Consider the following 18,724-nt stretch of genomic DNA (forward strand, 5'->3'; position numbering starts at 1 on the left):
TCTACCCCCTTCCCACTATATGTGTCTCCCTCTGAATCATCACCTGCGGAGGCAGAGGCAATTAAAGCAGAATGAATGTTTTAATGCAGACGAGCGTCACCTGAAGCTGAACAAACAGAGAACACCTGGCTAGCAACAGCCATCACCATAGGTGCATTTCCTTCTCCATCTCTGGCACAACAGCTGTCATTTAGAGAAACCTGGAGCCAAATCATTTACTGGTTTATATAATCTAAGAATATCTGTTGGATGAGACATGAAGAAGAAGAGCAGCACAGTGGTAGGAAATACTTTGCTTCTGTGGACAAGTGTGAAGATGGAGTAGCCACTTTTATATTCAGTATCTTACTTAGACAATATTTGTCAAAGTGTCACCTTTACATCATGGCACTTTTCTTCCAATCCTGTGCATTTTGTAGCGAGGAGCTTTGTGTGCCTCGTCTTTGTTCCATTACTGCAAGGAATGACAGGTGGCATTTAGGGCAGACAAACAGCCCACATCCTCCTTTAAGCCAATATTCACCTGAGTTAACATTAGACCACTTTGTGCATGTGTGTTTTGCGTTTGCAGCGACAGCTGCCTCCCCTGACAGTCCTGTGACTTTATACGAGGGACTCAGGTGCTCGGGAGCCAGATGAAGTCATCCAGCTATGTATGGCGCCTAATTGACAAGCAGAGGCAATTCTCCGCGGGCCGTCAGCAATACATGCACACACACCTGATGTCTCCTGTTTTGGCCGCTACCTCCGGCGCGGCTAACAGCAGCCCCCGCCACATCTTAAGACAGCGTGAACACAGCTGCAACCTAATTTCTCACTTCCATGCTGAAATAGGTCACACAATTAGTCATTGTTGTCGAACATGATATTCAGTTTACCTGTAAAAAAAAAAGTTTACAAGGAAAACAGTCGGTGGACATACAGAAACCTCATGAATATGTGGTAGTGTGAGCCAAATGGCCAAATATAAGATCTTACGTGCGTGTTTATTTTGAAAAAAAAAAAAGTTGTTTACATGGCACTGACTCCGAGCTCCATATGTCCCTTTTTGATTCTATTATTGAGACGTCAGTCGAATTTCCTGGCCATACGGGCAGAGTGCGCGGGGCTTTGGAAGCGATCTGTGTTCGTGCCGCAGGCTGCTTCCTGCGGTGCACTGGCAGACCACGTGTGCGGTGGGTACTGCTCAGATCCCTCCTTCCTGCCCCCTGCGTCGGGGAACAGGTGGAGCGATGGCAGCCCGGCCACGGGCCTGAGAAAGGATGAGAGGGGAAGAGAAGAGAGGAGTGGAGGCAGAGGGAGAGAGGACTGCAAACAGAAGGGAGGAGAGCCAACGATGTCTAATGAGTTGCAGACATGATGGATGACTTGCACAGGATTGACTCTTTTTTTTGACCTAACTGAGTGAAATGGCCTGGAAATATATCGGTTGCAGTCACTGTAGGAGTCAAATGATCTAAAATAGTAAATAAAAGAGCTTTCCTTTGGATTTTGGATTCTTTTATAAAACAAAACAACTAAATCAAGTCTATAATTCAGTTCCTTGCAATAGACCAGAGTCTTGATTAATTCATAGTCGTACCGAGTGTCTTTTCTACAGTTTTTATACATTTTTCTTGTAAAAATGCCTCCATATTCTTGAAGTCTATAATTCAGTTCCTTGCAATAGACCAGTCTTGATTAATTCATAGTCGTACCGGGTCTCTTTTCTACAGTTTTTATACATTTGTCTTGTAAAAATGCCTCCACATTCTTGATGCAGTTACATGTGCCTCTTTTAATTATTATCGTACTCGTTAAAATCCAGTTTATTATTTCATTTACTTCACTGGTTACCTGTTCACAGCCACGTCCTTCCAAAGCTAAGCCTTTATAAACTAGGAGCCGATGGCTCGAGGCCATCGAGAGTTCATAGCTGTGAAAAAGATATAAAGAGCCCGATTGAAGCCAGAGCTCCTAAACCGTGAATCCACATTTTTAAAAGCTGCTCTCCCCTGACCCATGACCCGTGGGACCATTCTTGTCTATTAATCGTCAATTCTTGAAGCACTTAGAAAAGTCTGATCCACTCTAAATAGAGCAGGGACCCAGCCTTCGGGGACAAAGGCGGCTTCTGATCCCACATCTCCGCGCCACCACTCCCCCATTACACTTTCTGCAAACCCCTTATCTGGTGGTCTCATTCACAGTCAATAGCATATTGAGAAGTTGCGTTTAACATTCAAAAGCTTTGCCGATCTTGTTAGCAAAGCGTGAAATAGCCCCGTCCCTTTCTCTCCCCGTCTTCTCTTTTCTTTCTTTGCCCCCCCCCTACATGCCGGGGAGCTCAATGAGAGGGCATTCTACTCCCACACAATGGACTTCTTCAGCATTTCTTCTGTTATTGATCTGAATGGGTGAGAGTGAAGGGCTAAACTTTAGACATCTGGCTCTTTGATGGGGGGCAGGGAGGGTGATGGCCGGCAGTACGGGTTGTATGACGTGGGGGCCGGGGTGGGGGGGCAGCTATAGACCCAAAGTTCTTTCATGAATTTAAACCAGCGAGCCGGTAGTTTAACTGCTTCTTTTTGTTTTTCCTCTGAAGTTTTGGTATTTGCATTCCTTATCGTGGTTTTCATTAAATTAGTGCTCGTCACTGAATTAGTAATGTATTAAACTGTTAAGTATGTAAATGCATTATATGTGTCCCTGTGTAAAGTCATATTCACGTGTGTGGAGTCGGACTAGTTTTCAGTGGCTGTTTTCGTCCATAAGGAAAATAACGTTTTAAAAAGTCTCTGAAACTTTTTCTTTGAGACATGCTACCAAGAAAGGTGAAAAATACTGGGAAAAATGGAAGTCCTATTTGAACCTAAAATGATTTTCTGTATGTGTTTGGTAGAAGAAATATGCCATTGTTTTTGTATTTCCCCTCTGCACAAAAAGAATGGACTTTTGAGTTATATAAGAATGGGAGACATCTTCCATCTTCCTACGGAACGCTTAGGATCTACAAGAAAACAGAGTAAAGGATCTAAAACCTTCTAGCACCCCAATCGGCACACATGGACACTAAGGACCCAATATATTTTGATAAAAATGTAACCCGGACCCATTCAATCTTGTTTCTACAATATGCATTTCTATACACCTGTGATGACCCCGTCTGTCTTATGTTTTGTTTTTATTGAAAAACTAAATAAAAATAAAATATAAAAAAGAAAAAGTGTCTGAAACGCGGCTGACCTCTTTTGCCTCTCTGCAGACAGTAAAGAGACGAAGAGCCCTGCCATGCCCGGTTCGCCTGTGGATGCTAAGACTCATTCCAGATCGGCCCCCAGCAGCAGCACCAGCTCCACGATGCCACCCCTGCCCTCCGTAAACCCCAGCGGCCCCCGCCCGGCCTCCTTCTCCACAACAGCATGTAAGAATTCCCATGATCCTCATAAATGTGTCCGATCAGTTGTCGCTCCAAACTTAACTGTCACCTAAACCTCTTCATATGCAAAAGCTTGGATTTGATCTCATCACCGCACTGCGTTACAAATAAAAGTTAGAACATCCGACCACAGTCGGTAGAGCTTATCGTAATCAGAGGTGTCAAGTAACGAAGTACAAATACTTTGTTACCTTACTTAAGTATAAATTTTGGTTATCTATACTTCACTGGAGTAATTATTTTTCAGACGACTTTTTACTTTTACTTCTTACATTTTAAAAACAGCCTTGTTACTCTATTTCATTTCGGCCTTTAAAAAAAAAACTATCCAGTTAAATTGCTCCATCCGGATAGAGTGAATTTGGTTGTGGTTGTTTCAGATGTTCTTGTCCAGTTTTGTTCTTACATCCGTTCCCTCAGATTCCTGCAACTAAACTTGGATGTACATTCCAATAAAGGTTAGGATAAATGATAACATGCCTCTGAAGTTTGACTTTTTGCACCATTACAATACTTATAGGCAACTAGTCATCATATCTCCTGCTCTCTGAAACACATGTTAATGCTCAATAGTACACATATATGGTTCTTTAATATATTTGCATTATACTAAGATGCATTCATTTTCAATGGCTTTTGTCCTTAATGGCTTTTTTCCCCCTTACATTACTTTTACTTTTATACTTTAAGTAGTTTTGAAACCAGTACTTTTATACTTTTACTTGAGTAAAAAACTTGAGTTGATACTTCAACTTCTACAGGAGTATTTTTAAACTCTAGTATCTATACTTCTACCTGAGTAATGAATGTGAATACTTTTGACATCTCTGATCGTAATTCCATCCTCCTTTAATTTCACCTCTCCTCCCCAGTGACAAATGGGAATCATCATTCCCCACCGACCCTGAATGCAGTCCCGTCTCCACCTCAGCGCTACAGCAACGGACCGTCCTCATCCTCTTCCTCCTCGCTGGCTAACCAGCAGCTGCCGGCCACCTGTGGGGCTCGCCAACTGAGCAAGCTGAAACGTTTCCTGACCACGCTGCAGCAGTTTGGCAACGACATTTCTCCCGAGATCGGAGACAGCGTCAGAAGCCTCGTCTTGGCCCTCGTGGTAAATTCTTTGATGCTAACGATGAAGTCAAAAACAATCATTGTCACTCGCAGGAATTTTTATTTCCCCACCTTTTTCATGGTTTTCTCATCCGTCGCTTTTGCCTGTTGTGCTAGAATTCCACAGTCACCATCGAGGAGTTTCACTCACGGCTTCAGGAGGCCACCAACTTCCCCCTACGGCCCTTTGTTATCCCCTTTCTCAAGGTAAACGCACATTTCCCTTCCCTTCCCTTTGTGTTTATAACTCTTGGTGTTAAGTTTTATGCACCGTACTTGAATTATAATAAAAATGAATAATCTATGAGCACTCACAGCTTCAGAGTCATGATGGAATATAGATTCAATTTACTTTTATCTACAGGATACGACGCAGCAGTCCATAAATAGGCCGATATAGCAATGAAGATTTTCACTTAGGCTTGACAAGCAACAGATGAGTGTGTGTTAAACGGCCTCTCGAGGCTCTTTGGGACCAGGGGAGTCTGCAACAGTATACTTTTTAGGAGATCCCGCTGTAAAGCAGCCCATAAATTTCTGGTCACTTGTACTGCTTGTACATCAGGCATTCAGAACCGCTTTTTCCACACTCACCTCTTCCTTACCTTTTGGAGCCCCTCCATCCATCCGAGGCTGACGCAGGAATCCTCTATTCCCCCCCCTTCCTCTCATTAATTACAAAGGTGCGGGCTCCCCGCGGCTTAATTCCTCCTCTTTAAGAGTAAAGAAGGAGATGTGACAGATGGGACTAGATTCTGCGAGCGCGTGGAAAATAGGAAGAAATGGGTGAGGAGGAGAGAAGGAAAAGTGGGAACTCGGAAGTGTGAAACATGCCCATAAAGTGTTCCCTTCTATTTTTTATGGGCTCCAGTGCGCCATATGGAGCCGCTGTCTCTTCTTAAAAGAGCATTCAGCTGCCAAGGCGCCGCCAATCTAGCGTCGGCCCCACTGAACCCCCCGAGAGACTCTGCGCTCAACTGACACACCGCACATGTGGCTGTTAGCAGGGGCCCGGGGGAAAGAAGGGGTGCAGAGGGCCAAGAGAGATGAGTATGGGGGTGTTGTGGAGGATAAACCATAGAGCAGAATTATCGGCATCAGAAAAGGAGGGGGCAGTTTCGCTGAACTCTTGGAAACGCCGGTTAAAAGTGGCCCGTGACAGGACGAGGTCAGTCATAAAATGGGAAGGGGAACGCTTATTTCTTTGGTTCCCTCAAGACGAGGGAGCGGAGGGAGTGAGGAAGTGGCGTAATTGCAAACACACTGCGGCCTGTCCTTAATTAGGGAAATCCGTGGAACAAAAGTGAGATGGAAAGAACCGAAAACGTAGCCGGATACTTGCAGTACATGTATACTGTAGATGTATAAGGAAGCGGGGAGAAGTAGAACTTGTCATTTGTTTGGTATCATTTGTTTTGAAATGTTTATAAGCCCTGGTAGCGTCATGCATATCTTCGCTGTGACAGGCACACATGCTGTGTGGACGGTTAGAAACCACGGTCCGTGGCAGGGCTGCCTTTGTCTGTTGAATTAGGGTTACAGCCGGACCCGATTTAACAATCAGACCTAAAGGAGTCAATTAGCCCCTTGTTTTTTTTTCTTCTTCTTCTTCCTTATGAGGCTCTGCATCTGTGTGCTCTGTTGTAGACTGAGTAGGCCAGTGGATTCTGCAGACTGGAATGAAACATCACAAATATTGTTTCTGTCTCGCCAGGCAAACCTCCCCCTGCTGCAGAGGGAGCTCCTCCACTGTGCACGTGCAGCCAAGCAGACCCCGGCCCAGTACCTCTCCCAGCACGAGCACCTCCTCCTGAGCACGACGCTCGCCTCCTCCCCGGACTCCTCGGAGCTGCTGATGGAGCCGCCCGAGGTGGCGGCCAAGAGGCACAGCCCCAGCAGGTGAGACACCAGATACTCCTAACCGGGACGTAGAACCCGCCATAAGTCGGTAGTAGGAATGGGAGATATTTTACTGTCCAAAAAATTCCGCACGGTAAGAATTAATCATCTCGCGGTAAAAACGATACATTCCCGTTGATGACGTTTTTGTGTAAAGTTGGATTTATGGTTCTGCGTTAAATCGACGCACAATGAACAAGGAAGGAAGGAAGGAAGGAAGGAAGGAAGGAAGGAAGGAAGGAAGGAAGGAAGGAAGGAAGGAAGGAAGGAAGGAAGGAAGGAAGGAAGGAAGGAAGGAAGGAAGGAAGGAAGGAAGGAAGGAAGGAAGGAAGGAAGGAAGGAAGGGAGGGAGGGAGGGAGGGAGGGAGGGAGGGAGGGAGGGAGGGAGGGAGGGAGGGAGGGAGGGAGGAAGGAAGGAAGGAAGGAAGGAAGGAAGGAAGGAAGGAAGGAAGGAAGGAAGGAAGGAAGGAAGGCTGGCTGATCTGATCTGAGTCATTCCAGTTTTGCAGTACAGGTGTAACTCATTTAATTGGTTTTTATTAATTTATTCAATTTCATTGGTATTGGTGTACTGTAGTTTAGTAGCATTTAGTATCTTTTAGAGCAGTGATTTGGCGGCTCCAAAGACTGAATGTGGTGATAGATTTATAGTTACAAAGGTGGAGTTGAATTTTTTTTTTTTATCGTTATCGGGATAATGCCAGAAATTATCGTGATACATTTTTTAGTCCATACCGCCCATCCCTAGCCGGTAGCAATAGTCATGAACCCGGCTGCAATTGAGACCCGTTACCTTCTGTTGCAGAGCTAAAGAGAACGGCTTCCACGAACGGCCGCCCGTTGCCATGGAGCCCGCCGCCAAACGGATTTGCACCATCAGCCCCGCTCCCAGACACAGCCCGGCGCACCCGCTGCCCCTCAGTGCCCAGCTGCACCCGACGCCGCCGCCCCTGCAGCACTACGCCCTGGACGACATAGCAGCGCCACACATCCTGCACAGAGAACACAGCCAACGCGTGCTGGAGATCCGTGAGCTGAAGGACAGGACCAGACTCCCTGGTGAGTGGAAATGAAATTGCTCCTTCACTCTGGATAATATGGGTAAACAAGGACATGGGCAAGGAATTTCAGACTGCTGTACCACCTTGATTCAAGGAGAAGCAGAAACACACGCGTATTAGGGCTGGGCGATATGGACCAAAAGTCATATCTCGATATTTTCTAGCTGAATGGCGATACTCGATATATATCGATATTTTTTCTGTGACATAATTGGGGTTTCCCCCAAAGCATTATAGCATAGCATCTCTGTTAGCTTCATTTTTTCTGAGGCAAACCCTTAAAAAAACAGTCAGTTTTAATACAAAGCCTCGTGCCAAATGTCACACAGGTTCCTTTATTAACAGAGGTCTGCACAATATCAAAATGTATAAAACAAATGAAATAAAAATAAACTGCCTGCATATATAGAATAAAAATGCTTCTTGAATAAAATAAAACAAATATCCCTTTCCTGCATAACAATTAAATTAAAATACACTGTGCAATTAATACAATGTAGACAGTAACAGGCAGACTTTTCCACTGAGGTTGACATTTGCGCAAATAACAAAACATTTGTGCAAATCTCAAATAAAACATTTGAGTCAATTTGTCACAAAATAAGCTATATCAAAATCATAAAAAAAAAAAAAAAAAAAAAAACTATATCGATATAAACGATATTGTCTCGTACCATATCGCGTTTGAAAATATATCGATATATATTAAAATCTCGATATATCGCCCAGCCCTACCGCGTATGCATATCATATCCTATATAAGTGATAATGGGTGGTCTGTATGTCTGCGTACCCGGGCTCCGTATATATCTCGGGAGTCCTGATGTGTGTATAAATAGAGCCGTACTGTCCAGGGCAGGGAGGGTTCGGTTCTACTCTGGTGTATATCTGCCCTCCATTTGGTGCTTGTCAGCGCTCAGTGGAAACAGCAGTAGCTCACACACACACACACATGCACACCTTGATGTGTTCATGGTAGAGGTGCTGTGTTTACGAGGCCTAAGTCCCTTGTCTGACAACCTCCCGCCCGCCTGCCGCCACTTAACTCACAGGCACACACACACACACACATAAACACATCAGTCCACACACTCAAAGCTTTGAACTGATGAACGCTGATGAGAACCAGAAGTCAGGAAGACGTTGAGAAAGTGTGTGTGCTCATGATCCCTCTCGCCGGCTGTTTCTTACCTAGATAGGACAGGACATGGTTTCCATCTTTTGCACACTGTACTGTACGTGTATATGTGTATGTGTATGTGTTTGTTAATGCATTTCCAATGTTTGTGGACATGTCTCCAGATGTTTTTGTCCTCTGCATGAGCTCTCTATTGTGTGTGCAAACTATTATTTCTGTTCAGCGCCTCATAATTAGATATTGCTTAAGTCAAGCGGTGATTGGAATCAGATAGTTGTGTATGTGTTCTGTAATGGCCCACAGTGAGTGTCAGGCCGGCTGGTTGTGTTTAGAAGTGGAGCCACTCCACTCAGCCTGAGTGTCTCCCTACTGGAATGCTGTGAGTTCCAGGAGGGGAGGTGCCAAGGAAAAAATTTGGGGAGTGTGTGTCTGTTAGTGTGTGTGTGTGTGTGTGTGTATGTGTGTGTATGTGTGCTTGACAGCTGACTTCCAGATGTGCGCAGGCTCTGGGTGCTGGCAGTCTGTTTTGCATCAAAGGTTTCTGCTTTTTTCTTCCACTGCACTTTTGCTGCTCGCTGTCTCTCCGTCTTTCCTGCATCTGATATTCACCCCGCTGTCATCTTGCATCATTCCTGTCACCTGTATTCTGAGCTGCCCTTTTGGACTTTTAAGTCACTGTCTTATGCATGTAACGTTTACAGATGTTTTTTTTTGTTTTTGTGCTCCAATATTGGAGCACAAAAATATCCCTAAAAAGCACAAATATCTTTTTCTCTCGCTCACTGGCGCGTCGGACTTCTCTTGCCTCTCCGAGGAATGTTAATCACACTGGCCTGCGGTCTGTCCTGTGTGTGTTTTAATCAGGCACTAACGGGGGCTACCGTGAGGAGCCGGTGGACCACAGACTGACAGACCGAGAGTGGGCTGATGAATGGAGGCATCTGGACCATGTAAGTCTGCAGACAGGCACCGCCACAGCTAATGGTTTCTGATATAGAAGGGCTAGTTTGTTTTACTGGGGTCCTCGTTGAACTTTTCACAGGTTGGGGAGGGAAGCGTCAGTCGGTACCAGCTGCTGATTAAAAAAAACAACATCAAAGATGCAGGAACTGTACTTGAGATTTAGTTTTTGGTTTGCTCCCATCTGTTCAGCCAGCTCTTTGGTTCATGTCGTATGCTGTTTAGCATTATTTACATCATTTACATCTGTAGAACCAGTTTCTAAACATTTCAACTACACGTAATTCACAGCTTCTTTGCTCAGAGCTGGTTAGAAGCACTGACATTTAAAACAGCATACCTGATATTAAAACCTTATTGCTATGCAGTTGGAGCATACAGTCAATTCCTTTTATTTTTTAAACATGGACAATATTATTATCTTTACATCATCTGACAAAGATCCAACTCTGCCTATGGTCAGAAATTGTCAGTAGGTCTGAAGGCTGAATATAATTGAAGTGATTCAGGTAATTTCAAAGGAAATAAAATGATTTATTTAATTTTTTTTAGTTTTGAAGGTCTTAGAGCAAGATTAATTTCTTTTTATCAATAATCCTACAGTGGTTCAAAAAGCAAGTGTGACCGAAAAAGACATTACATTTCATTTTTATTTCATTTCATTTTTATTTATTCTGGTCATGGAAATATGCAAAGAAAAAAAGCAAGCAAGTAAAATGACAACACAATCAAAAACATATTCCAGAACCAGAAAGGAGCAGGAAGAAGAAAATCTCAAATCTCTTATATGTGAAAAGAAAATGTATTTGCATGTTACAAAGAGAAAAAAAAACATTGCACAGAAAATAAATGAAGAAATTACATTAAAAAAAAAAGAACAGGAGCTATATTTTGATCATTTTTGTAAAACCAGCACGGTCTTTAAAGGAGGTGTCATCTTCTAGGTGTTGAACTGCATAGTGGACATGGTGGAAAAGACACGGAGGTCGGTGAGCGTGCTCAGACGGTGCCAGGAGTCGGATCGCGAAGAACTCAACTACTGGCGACGGCGCTCGAACGAGCAGGAGGACCCACGCAAAGGAGGCTCAGGCTCGGCTCCCTTTTCCAAGACGCACAGCCCCCACTCTGCAGAGTCGGGTCAGTACCCCTTCTTCCAGTTCCAACCGTCAGAATGACGCTAGGAGCAGCATTTCTGTTGCCTTTTCATGATTGTTGCGTTATCTCTGTCTTGACGCCAAACAAATGGAAATCATCTGATCCAGACTATTTATCTTGATGCTATTATCTGGCACCGCAGATGGCTTTTATTTGCCTCGGTTTTGAGAAGTTCCACTTGCAAAGAAGACTTCTGCTTCAAACACACAAACAGATTTATGTTGGTGTGGTTCAGCATTTCAGTTGTGGGTAGTAGACTCTGCTTTGAGCATCACTAGTTAATGTGTCCTCCACTGGAACTGGAACAGAAATCTCAGGATTATTCGCAGCAAAGATATTTAATATAAACAAGCATCAAGGAAGGAGATTTATTTTCCTTCCTAAAAAGCAGATGTCATTATCAGAAAGGGATAACTCTCAAAGACAGCACATTAAAGTGTTATAAACAATGCATAAATATGTGATGCAGGCTTAATAAGAGGAAATAATGACCTGGACATCCTGATCAGAGGTGTCAAAAGTATTCACATTCATTACTCAGGTAGAAGTATAGATACTAGAGTTTAAAAATACTCCTGTAGAAGTTGAAGTATCATCTCAAGTTTTTTACTCGAGTAAAAGTATAAAAGTACTGGTTTCAAAACTACTTAAAGTATAAAAGTAAAAGTAATGTAAGGGGGAAAAAAGCCATTAAGGACAAAAGCCATTGAAAATGAATGCATCTTAGTATAATGCAAATATATTAAAGAACCATATATGTGTACTATTGAGCATTAACATGTGTTTCAGAGAGCAGAAGATATGATGACTAGTTGCCTATAAGTATTGTAATGGTGCAAAAAGTCAAACTTCAGAGGCATGTTATCATTTATCCTAACGTTTATTGGAATGTACATCCAAGTTTAGTTGCAGGAATCTGAGGGAACGGATGTAAGAACAAAACTGGACAAGAACATCTGAAACAACCACAACCAAATTCACTCTATCCGGATGGAGCAATTTAACTGGATAGTTTTTGTTTAAAGGCCGAAATGAAATAGAGTAACGAGGCTGTTTTTAAAATGTAAGGAGTAAAAAGTACAGATAATTGCGTGAAAATGTAAGGAGTAAAAGTAAAAAGTCGTCTGAAAAATAATTACTCCAGTGAAGTATAGATAACCAAAATTTCTACTTAAGTAAGGTAACAAAGTATCTTTACTTTGTTACTTGACACCTCTGATCCTGAGATCCATTTAAATGATAAACTCAAACCAGGAGAGGTTCATTAGTTTCGTGCTCATCACCTCACCTAGTGGCCACTAATGGTATTGCACCTAGACGTCACATGTCAGTGTGTTAGCGAGCCCTTCCACAGTTATTTCCCTGGTCTGCTGTGTACTGGCAGTGTTCTCTCGGCGTGCCAGCTCTCGCCGTCCCCCTGCTGCTCCATAGTCACAGACAGGTGCCAGGACTGGCCTCCGCCATATCGGCCACAGAAGGGCCGTCCTGCCGTCCTGCAGGCTCAGAGACCCAAAGCAGGCGGACTCGCCAGAGCACCATCTGGGCTCCCAGCCGGAAAGCCCGCCTGCTTCCCTGGGCTAGTGCTGCGGTAGCGGGGGTGTACGAAGGCTTTTCTCGGGAAAAGAAGGGAGGAAAACGAAAGGAAAGGTGGAGGGAAATAGAGAGACAAGATAGGAGATGCGGTTGTAGAGCAGCGTTGGGAGAGGTACGGTCCAGAAGCATCACAGGAGTGGAAGTGAGTTGCAAAGAGGTTTCAGGGGGGGAAAAGAAGTCTGAATATTGACACAGCTTGCTGGTCTGCAATTTTCTCCAAGCCAAACACATTCCTTTCTAAAGCTGTCAGATCGCAGATCAGTCCAAGACTCTGACAACTAACAATTATGTTGCTTGTGTGGCCTAGATATATGAACTTGTTTGCAGCAGCGACATGATAAATGACTAGGAGACGAAGATACTGTTTATTTCAGTGCGGCTGTTCTGCACGCTTCTTCTAATTGAGCTGTTTGTGTCATTGTTGAAAAGGGGATATCTTTTTTTTTTTTTTTTTAAATCCTGGCTGTTGCGTAACCCTCTGCTTTTCCTTTCCCCACAGACTCTCAGCGGGAGTTTGCCCCACGTCCAGGTCCAGGCTCGGCATACGTTACAGATGAAATCTGGAGGAAAGCTGGTAAGGGACAAACTGTCAAAATCTTATATTTTCCAGGTCTCTTAAGATACAAAGATGGCTGCTTTTTAAGGTTCTACTTATAAACACTTAGGAGCAGAGGTGTCAAAAGTATTCACATTCATTACTCAGGTAGAAGTACAGATACTAGAGTTTAAAAATACTCCTGTAGAAGTTGAAGTATCAACTCAAGTTTTTTACTCAAGTAAAAGTATAAAGTACTGGTTTCAAAACTACTTAAAGTATAAAAGTAAAAGTAATGTAAGGGGGAAAAAAGCCATTAAGGACAAAAGCCATTGAAAATGAATGCATCTTAGTATAATGCAAATATATTAAAGAACCATATATGTGTACTATTGAGCATTAACATGTGTTTCAGAGCAGGAGATATGATGACTAGTTGCCTATAAGTATTGTAATGGTGCAAAAAGTCAAACTTCAGAGGCATGTTATCATTTATCCTAATGTTTATTGGAATGTACATCCAAGTTTAGTTGCAGGAATCTGAGGGAACGGATGTAAGAACAAAACTGGACAAGAACATCTGAAACAACCACAACCAAATTCACTCTATCCGGATGGAGCAATTTAACTGGATAGTTTTTTTTTAAAGGCCGAAATGAAATAGAGTAACAAGGCTGTTTTTAAAATGTAAGGAGTAAAAAGTACAGATAATTGTGTGAAAATGTAAGGAGTAAAAGTAAAAAGTCGCCTCAAAAATAATTACTCCAGTGAAGTATAGATAATACTTGATATTTGACACCTCTGCTTAGGAGAGTTTCCGAAGAACGTGCACAAGATAAATAAATCAATACCTTTTCTTTCCTTATATGCAGAAGAGGCAGTGAATGAGGTGAAGCGTCAGGCCATGGACGAGGTTCAGAAAGCGGTGGCGGAGGCCGAGCAGAAGGCCTTCGAGATGATCGCAGCAGAGAGGGCAAAGATGGACAAGACTCTGGTGGAGGCAAAGCGGAAGGCTCAAGAGGACGCCATCATGGTCATCAATGAACAAGAGGATTCCAGTGAGGTGAGCGGAGCGAGAGAGACCTCGGCAAACTGGATCTGACACACAAATCATAATCATAGATGAGAGTATTTACAAATCACTCCTCGCGAGGAATCGGCTGATGCATAATGGAACATTTAGCAGCTCAGCAGTCAGGTATTTTCCTCAAGATGTACCGAAGCGTGAACATGACTCATCTAGATGGAGAACAAAAAAAGAGAAAGACTCCAACTGAATATGAAACTGTTATGTAAACAGTGTGTAAACAAACATCTCTTTGCTTACAAGTTCACGGTGGGTCTGTCTGAAAAAGCTGGTTTTAACAAACTCAAGACTTTCTGTTCCACAACAGCTGACGGGAGTTAGTTCAATCAGCTCCGTGTGCGTTCGCTCCGGAGTTAAGCGGATGCTCGGTAATGACAAAAAGCCATGATCAATGTGGCTCCAATACTGAAATTCTCCACAGCGATGGCTTAATAGAGGACAGAACTGAATTGATTTGATTGAATTGAACTGGAAATATGAATGTGTGCCAATGTGGACTTTGACATTTATCTTTAAAAAAATAAGAAAAAAAGGTGCAACAGCACTATATGTCCACTTTTTTACTCTGATGAATTTAACAGGGTTTCCGCGATGTTTTAAAAAGTATTAAAAAGTGATAAATTAAAATTGCCAAATTTAAGGCCATTAAACGTGTTAAATTCACTGTCAGAGGTATTATTTTTTTTTTAAATTGGCATTATTTTTTACCTTTTACATTTTAAGCAGTCTATTTTATTGTCATTCACAAAGTGAAATAAATGTGAAACATCTGGTCAACATCAATGAGTCTATAAATCTGTTCTGTATAGTGTTCTATAGTTCAAAATATGTATTAATGTTAAAAGGTCCGTGATTAACACTTAATGTTGTGACAGTTTTTTAAAAAAAATCTGAAGGTAGTGAAAAAGGTATTACATTGGTATTAAATTTAACATAAGGATTGCTGTATAAACCCTGTTTATACTTCAGGGTCAAATTGGGTTCCTGCTTAAATATTTCCATGTATTGCATCTAAATCTTTACATTTTTTTTTTAGCTTTTCAGTTGTATTGTTTTGACATGATTTGTTGAACTGAGATCACAGATGAAAAATTTACGGTCCGCTTTCTTTTTTTCCCTCCTCAGTGTTGCTGGAATTGTGGCCGCAAAGCCAGCGAGACTTGCAGCGGCTGCAACGCGGCTCGCTACTGTGGATCCTTCTGCCAGCACAAGGACTGGGAAAGACATCACCTCATCTGCAGCCCGGGACTTCAAGCTCAGCCCAAACCCGTCTCCGCCATCACCGCGAGCAGGGCCGCCGCCGCCGCCGTGGCAACGGCACCTGGAATGTGTCCCGTGGGTCTCGCGGGGGTCAAAGCTCCCGACAGCGTGCCTTTGGTGTCCAGTCCAGGCGCGGAGAAGAACCTGGCGGCTTCACGCTCCTCCACTCCCTGCACTCCCGCCTCGGCCTCGGAGACCAATGGACATTAAGAGGCGAAGCAACTTCAGCCGCTGGCGCGTCACAGATCCTCTTTTCCTGCGAGGGGGGGAGAGCTGAATCAGCAGCACGAGGAAACTATTTGTGGGTTAACAGATTTTTCATCATACTCTTGGCAGATGAAGAAGTACAGATTACGGATGACTGTTTTGAGTGATATGTCAGCTGGGACTTTGGCTTTGGCAGAGAACAAAAGAACTTGTCTCGTTTGCATTCAGCGGATGAACAGATTTCCCTAACAGATGGAAATGTGTTTTCTTGACGTCCAAAACCCTGAATCTTGGATCCGTGAGGGATGGAAAAAAGAAGAGAAACTGATGATGATTGATCTCAGTTTATCTGTGGTTGCAAGGAGGAAGTTATAAAAGGAAGGCATATCACAACCCCCACCCCCCCCAACCCCAACCACCCACAAACCAGAACCCTCACTTTGTTGTGTATACATTTAAAACAGGGAAGTGGTGTCGGTAAATGTAAAAAGTGTAATAGTTCCAGTTCTTTGTTGTGTAGGAAATGATGAATTAAAAAAATCCATCAGTGCACCACATACGTCGACTTATCAGCGCCTCTGTAAACATTCGCATCACCAACTTCTTGTCAGAGTTTTATATGTGTGAAAGAGTCCAACGTCGTGCCGTCAGTGACAATTGTAAAGCATATGATTATTTTTTTCAAAGCAATATTACTAACTAAAATGGAGTTGTTCAGGTATTTCAAGCTGTTTCTGCATCACCAAAGTTTTTGGTTGCTAAGGAGAGTCGTCGTCGTGGTCGTCGTCGTCGGTGTCTGCAAATGTCTTTTGTGAACGACAGATGATAATATGCCAAATCCGTTTTATAAAAGAGTTTAAATAGGAGCTCGCTGCTCATCAGTGTTCATTTGTCTGGACCAAGAAGGCGAAGAGATGTTTTTAGTCACAACTCGGTCTGGTTGCAGTTTCACTTTGGCACTTGTTCACGTCAGCAGCTGTTTGGCAGCGTCGCGAGTTGCTCCAAGTCCCGCCGTCACTGCAGGTGCTGCGTCAGAGGACCGAGAGTGTGAATGCACCTGTTGAAGTCTGTTTTAGTGCATTGCAGATTATTCAGATGGAAAGGGGGGGGGGTCCTCACAGATGTCTGCATGGCAGCGGTGCAGGTGCACAGCAGCGAGTCTGTCCCACAGAGAATCTCAGGAGCTGAACTGCATTCGTTTGTACAGGTGGTTCTTGTCCTTTCGTCACGGGATAAAGTTTAGTGAGGATTCATTTATTGTGCTCTGCTGTCACAACTGAGATTCTTCTTTTCGTTTGTTGTAAGATGACTGTATAAAATATTGAGAGAATGCCTTTATTTTGTGAGCCACAATTTTTCCCTTCATTCTTTAGACATCGTTCTTTTGTTATTTTGTTCATAACTTTGTATAAAAATCATATCTTGGCAAGTATGGAATAAAGAATTAGAATGACTTTTTCTCTTCCCTGATGTGTCGTTACTTTAGAAAAACAAGCGATGTGTAAAAGTGAAACCTAATCAGGTCAAATTACTGTCATCACATAGTCATTCATTAGTTTATATTCATCTTTGGACTAAGAATTCATGGCTAAATGTTGGTCTTCCTCAAAAATTTATTTAAAAAAAAAAATTGGGACACTGTATAAAGCAAATAAAAACAAAATTCTAAGACATTCGGAATTCTTTGTGCTATTTATGAAAATAGTAGCAACACAAAGATAAAATGCCATTTTATTTTGGACCTACTCTCAAAATCGGGGAACAGAGCTACAGACTAGGGTGTGAGTATATGAACGCATTTAAACTCCGCTTGGAACAAGAAAAACAAAAATATGGACAACACTAACAGTGAATAAAGTAATACCTAGTTTTGTAAATCCATTTCTTCCATACAACAATTCCTTAGAAGTTGTTAAAATGAAAAAGGCAGGTGATAAGCGAGCAGTCGAGTTGAGGTTTTAAATATTGCATCTTTTTTTTTTCCTTTTACTCTAAATCTATGAATCATTCAGTTGGTGCCTGTGAAATATGCAGGCGGGACCTTTGAATCCAGGTATTAAGAAGTAAGGACGCTTTTGGAGATAATAAATTATTCTAAAGTGGGTAGAAATTACATCATGAATAATACACGCTGTCTTCCAGCTTCCAAGTGAGTTGACAGCCTGAATATATAGAAGCTTTTTAACCAAACAGTGATTTTGAGCAATGATTGGATTCCACACGCATCGTCACTTTTTTTTTAATCTAAAATATAAAATCAAGGACCAACAGACAGTAGATAGATGTAATTCCTTACTTTACCACGAGGTGTCAGCAGCGGAGTTAAATTGGGAAGTGAGGCATCTCTACAGGGTTACAAGATCCTGTTGCAAACAATTTACAATGGAAGAGTAACCTAGTCGTTGTAAAGTAAAGCCAACGTTGGAAATAAACATTCAGTTAAGGTCCATGACTGCCTTTTTCAAGTAAATGTTATTTTATCCAAATATTACAAATGACTTGCAGCAAGATACTTATCCAGAGAGTCAAAAAGTAAGCACAAACTGAACTCTATCACCTCAAAATAATATATATATATATATATATATATATATATATATATATATATATATATATATATATATATATATATATATATTCAATTCAATTTTATTTATATAGCGTGGATTACACAGAAGTTGTCTCTAGGTGCTTCCCAGAGACCCAGATCCTGATCCCTGAGCAATTATTACATAAACATAAACACTGGCAGGTAAAAAGTCCCCTAGTGGGAGAGAAACCTTAAGCCAAACAGTGGCAAGGAAAAACTCCCCATTAGGAGGGAAGAAACCTTGAGCAGGAGCTGGCTCATACGGGGGACCCTCCTGCCGGAGGCCAGCTGGGCAGAGCAGGAGAAGAGAGAACAGACTGAAAACAGAGAGAATGAAGAACAGAGAGAAGAGACACACAGACACAATGGCTAACTGGTGCACTACAGGGATGACTATATAAGCACATGTAGAGATGCAGGTCAGCATCTACCAGACATCCATACAGGTAAAGGAAGCAGTGGGATGATCAGAGGGAGCATGCAGCTCCTGAAATGTGCATAGAAGAGAAAAGAAGCACAGGCCGGCACAACAAACCACAAGAACAATATATATATATATATATATATATATATATATATATATATATATATATATATATATATATATATATATATATATATATATATATATATATATATATATATATAAGTTTAAGATTAAGATTCCCAGAATATTCTAATTTTTTGAGATAGGATATTTGAGTTTTC

At 42.3% G+C, this 18,724-nt stretch overlaps 2 protein-coding genes across 3 annotated transcripts in view; both read left to right on the plus strand.

Moving 5' to 3' along the window:
• Positions 1–16,874, plus strand: part of cbfa2t2 (CBFA2/RUNX1 partner transcriptional co-repressor 2) — a 45,077-nt gene extending 28,203 nt beyond the window's left edge. For both annotated transcript variants that reach the window (XM_061726766.1, XM_061726765.1), the window contains exons 2-11: positions 3,245–3,403; positions 4,291–4,532; positions 4,649–4,738; positions 6,246–6,430; positions 7,236–7,489; positions 9,494–9,579; positions 10,534–10,726; positions 12,837–12,911; positions 13,745–13,935; positions 15,085–16,874. In XM_061726766.1, coding sequence (XP_061582750.1) covers positions 3,271–3,403; positions 4,291–4,532; positions 4,649–4,738; positions 6,246–6,430; positions 7,236–7,489; positions 9,494–9,579; positions 10,534–10,726; positions 12,837–12,911; positions 13,745–13,935; positions 15,085–15,429 — 1,794 coding nt within the window. In that variant the 5' untranslated portion in view covers positions 3,245–3,270 and the 3' untranslated portion in view covers positions 15,430–16,874. The remainder of the gene's footprint in view (positions 1–3,244; positions 3,404–4,290; positions 4,533–4,648; positions 4,739–6,245; positions 6,431–7,235; positions 7,490–9,493; positions 9,580–10,533; positions 10,727–12,836; positions 12,912–13,744; positions 13,936–15,084) is intronic.
• The window catches only part of tox2 (TOX high mobility group box family member 2), a 570,456-nt gene that overhangs the window by 246,349 nt on the left and 305,383 nt on the right, over positions 1–18,724 (plus strand). The gene's annotated exons all lie outside the window — the stretch shown is intronic.

This window comes from Cololabis saira, chromosome 8 (genome assembly GCF_033807715.1).
Source record: "Cololabis saira isolate AMF1-May2022 chromosome 8, fColSai1.1, whole genome shotgun sequence".
Taxonomy (NCBI): Eukaryota; Metazoa; Chordata; class Actinopteri; order Beloniformes; family Belonidae; genus Cololabis; species Cololabis saira.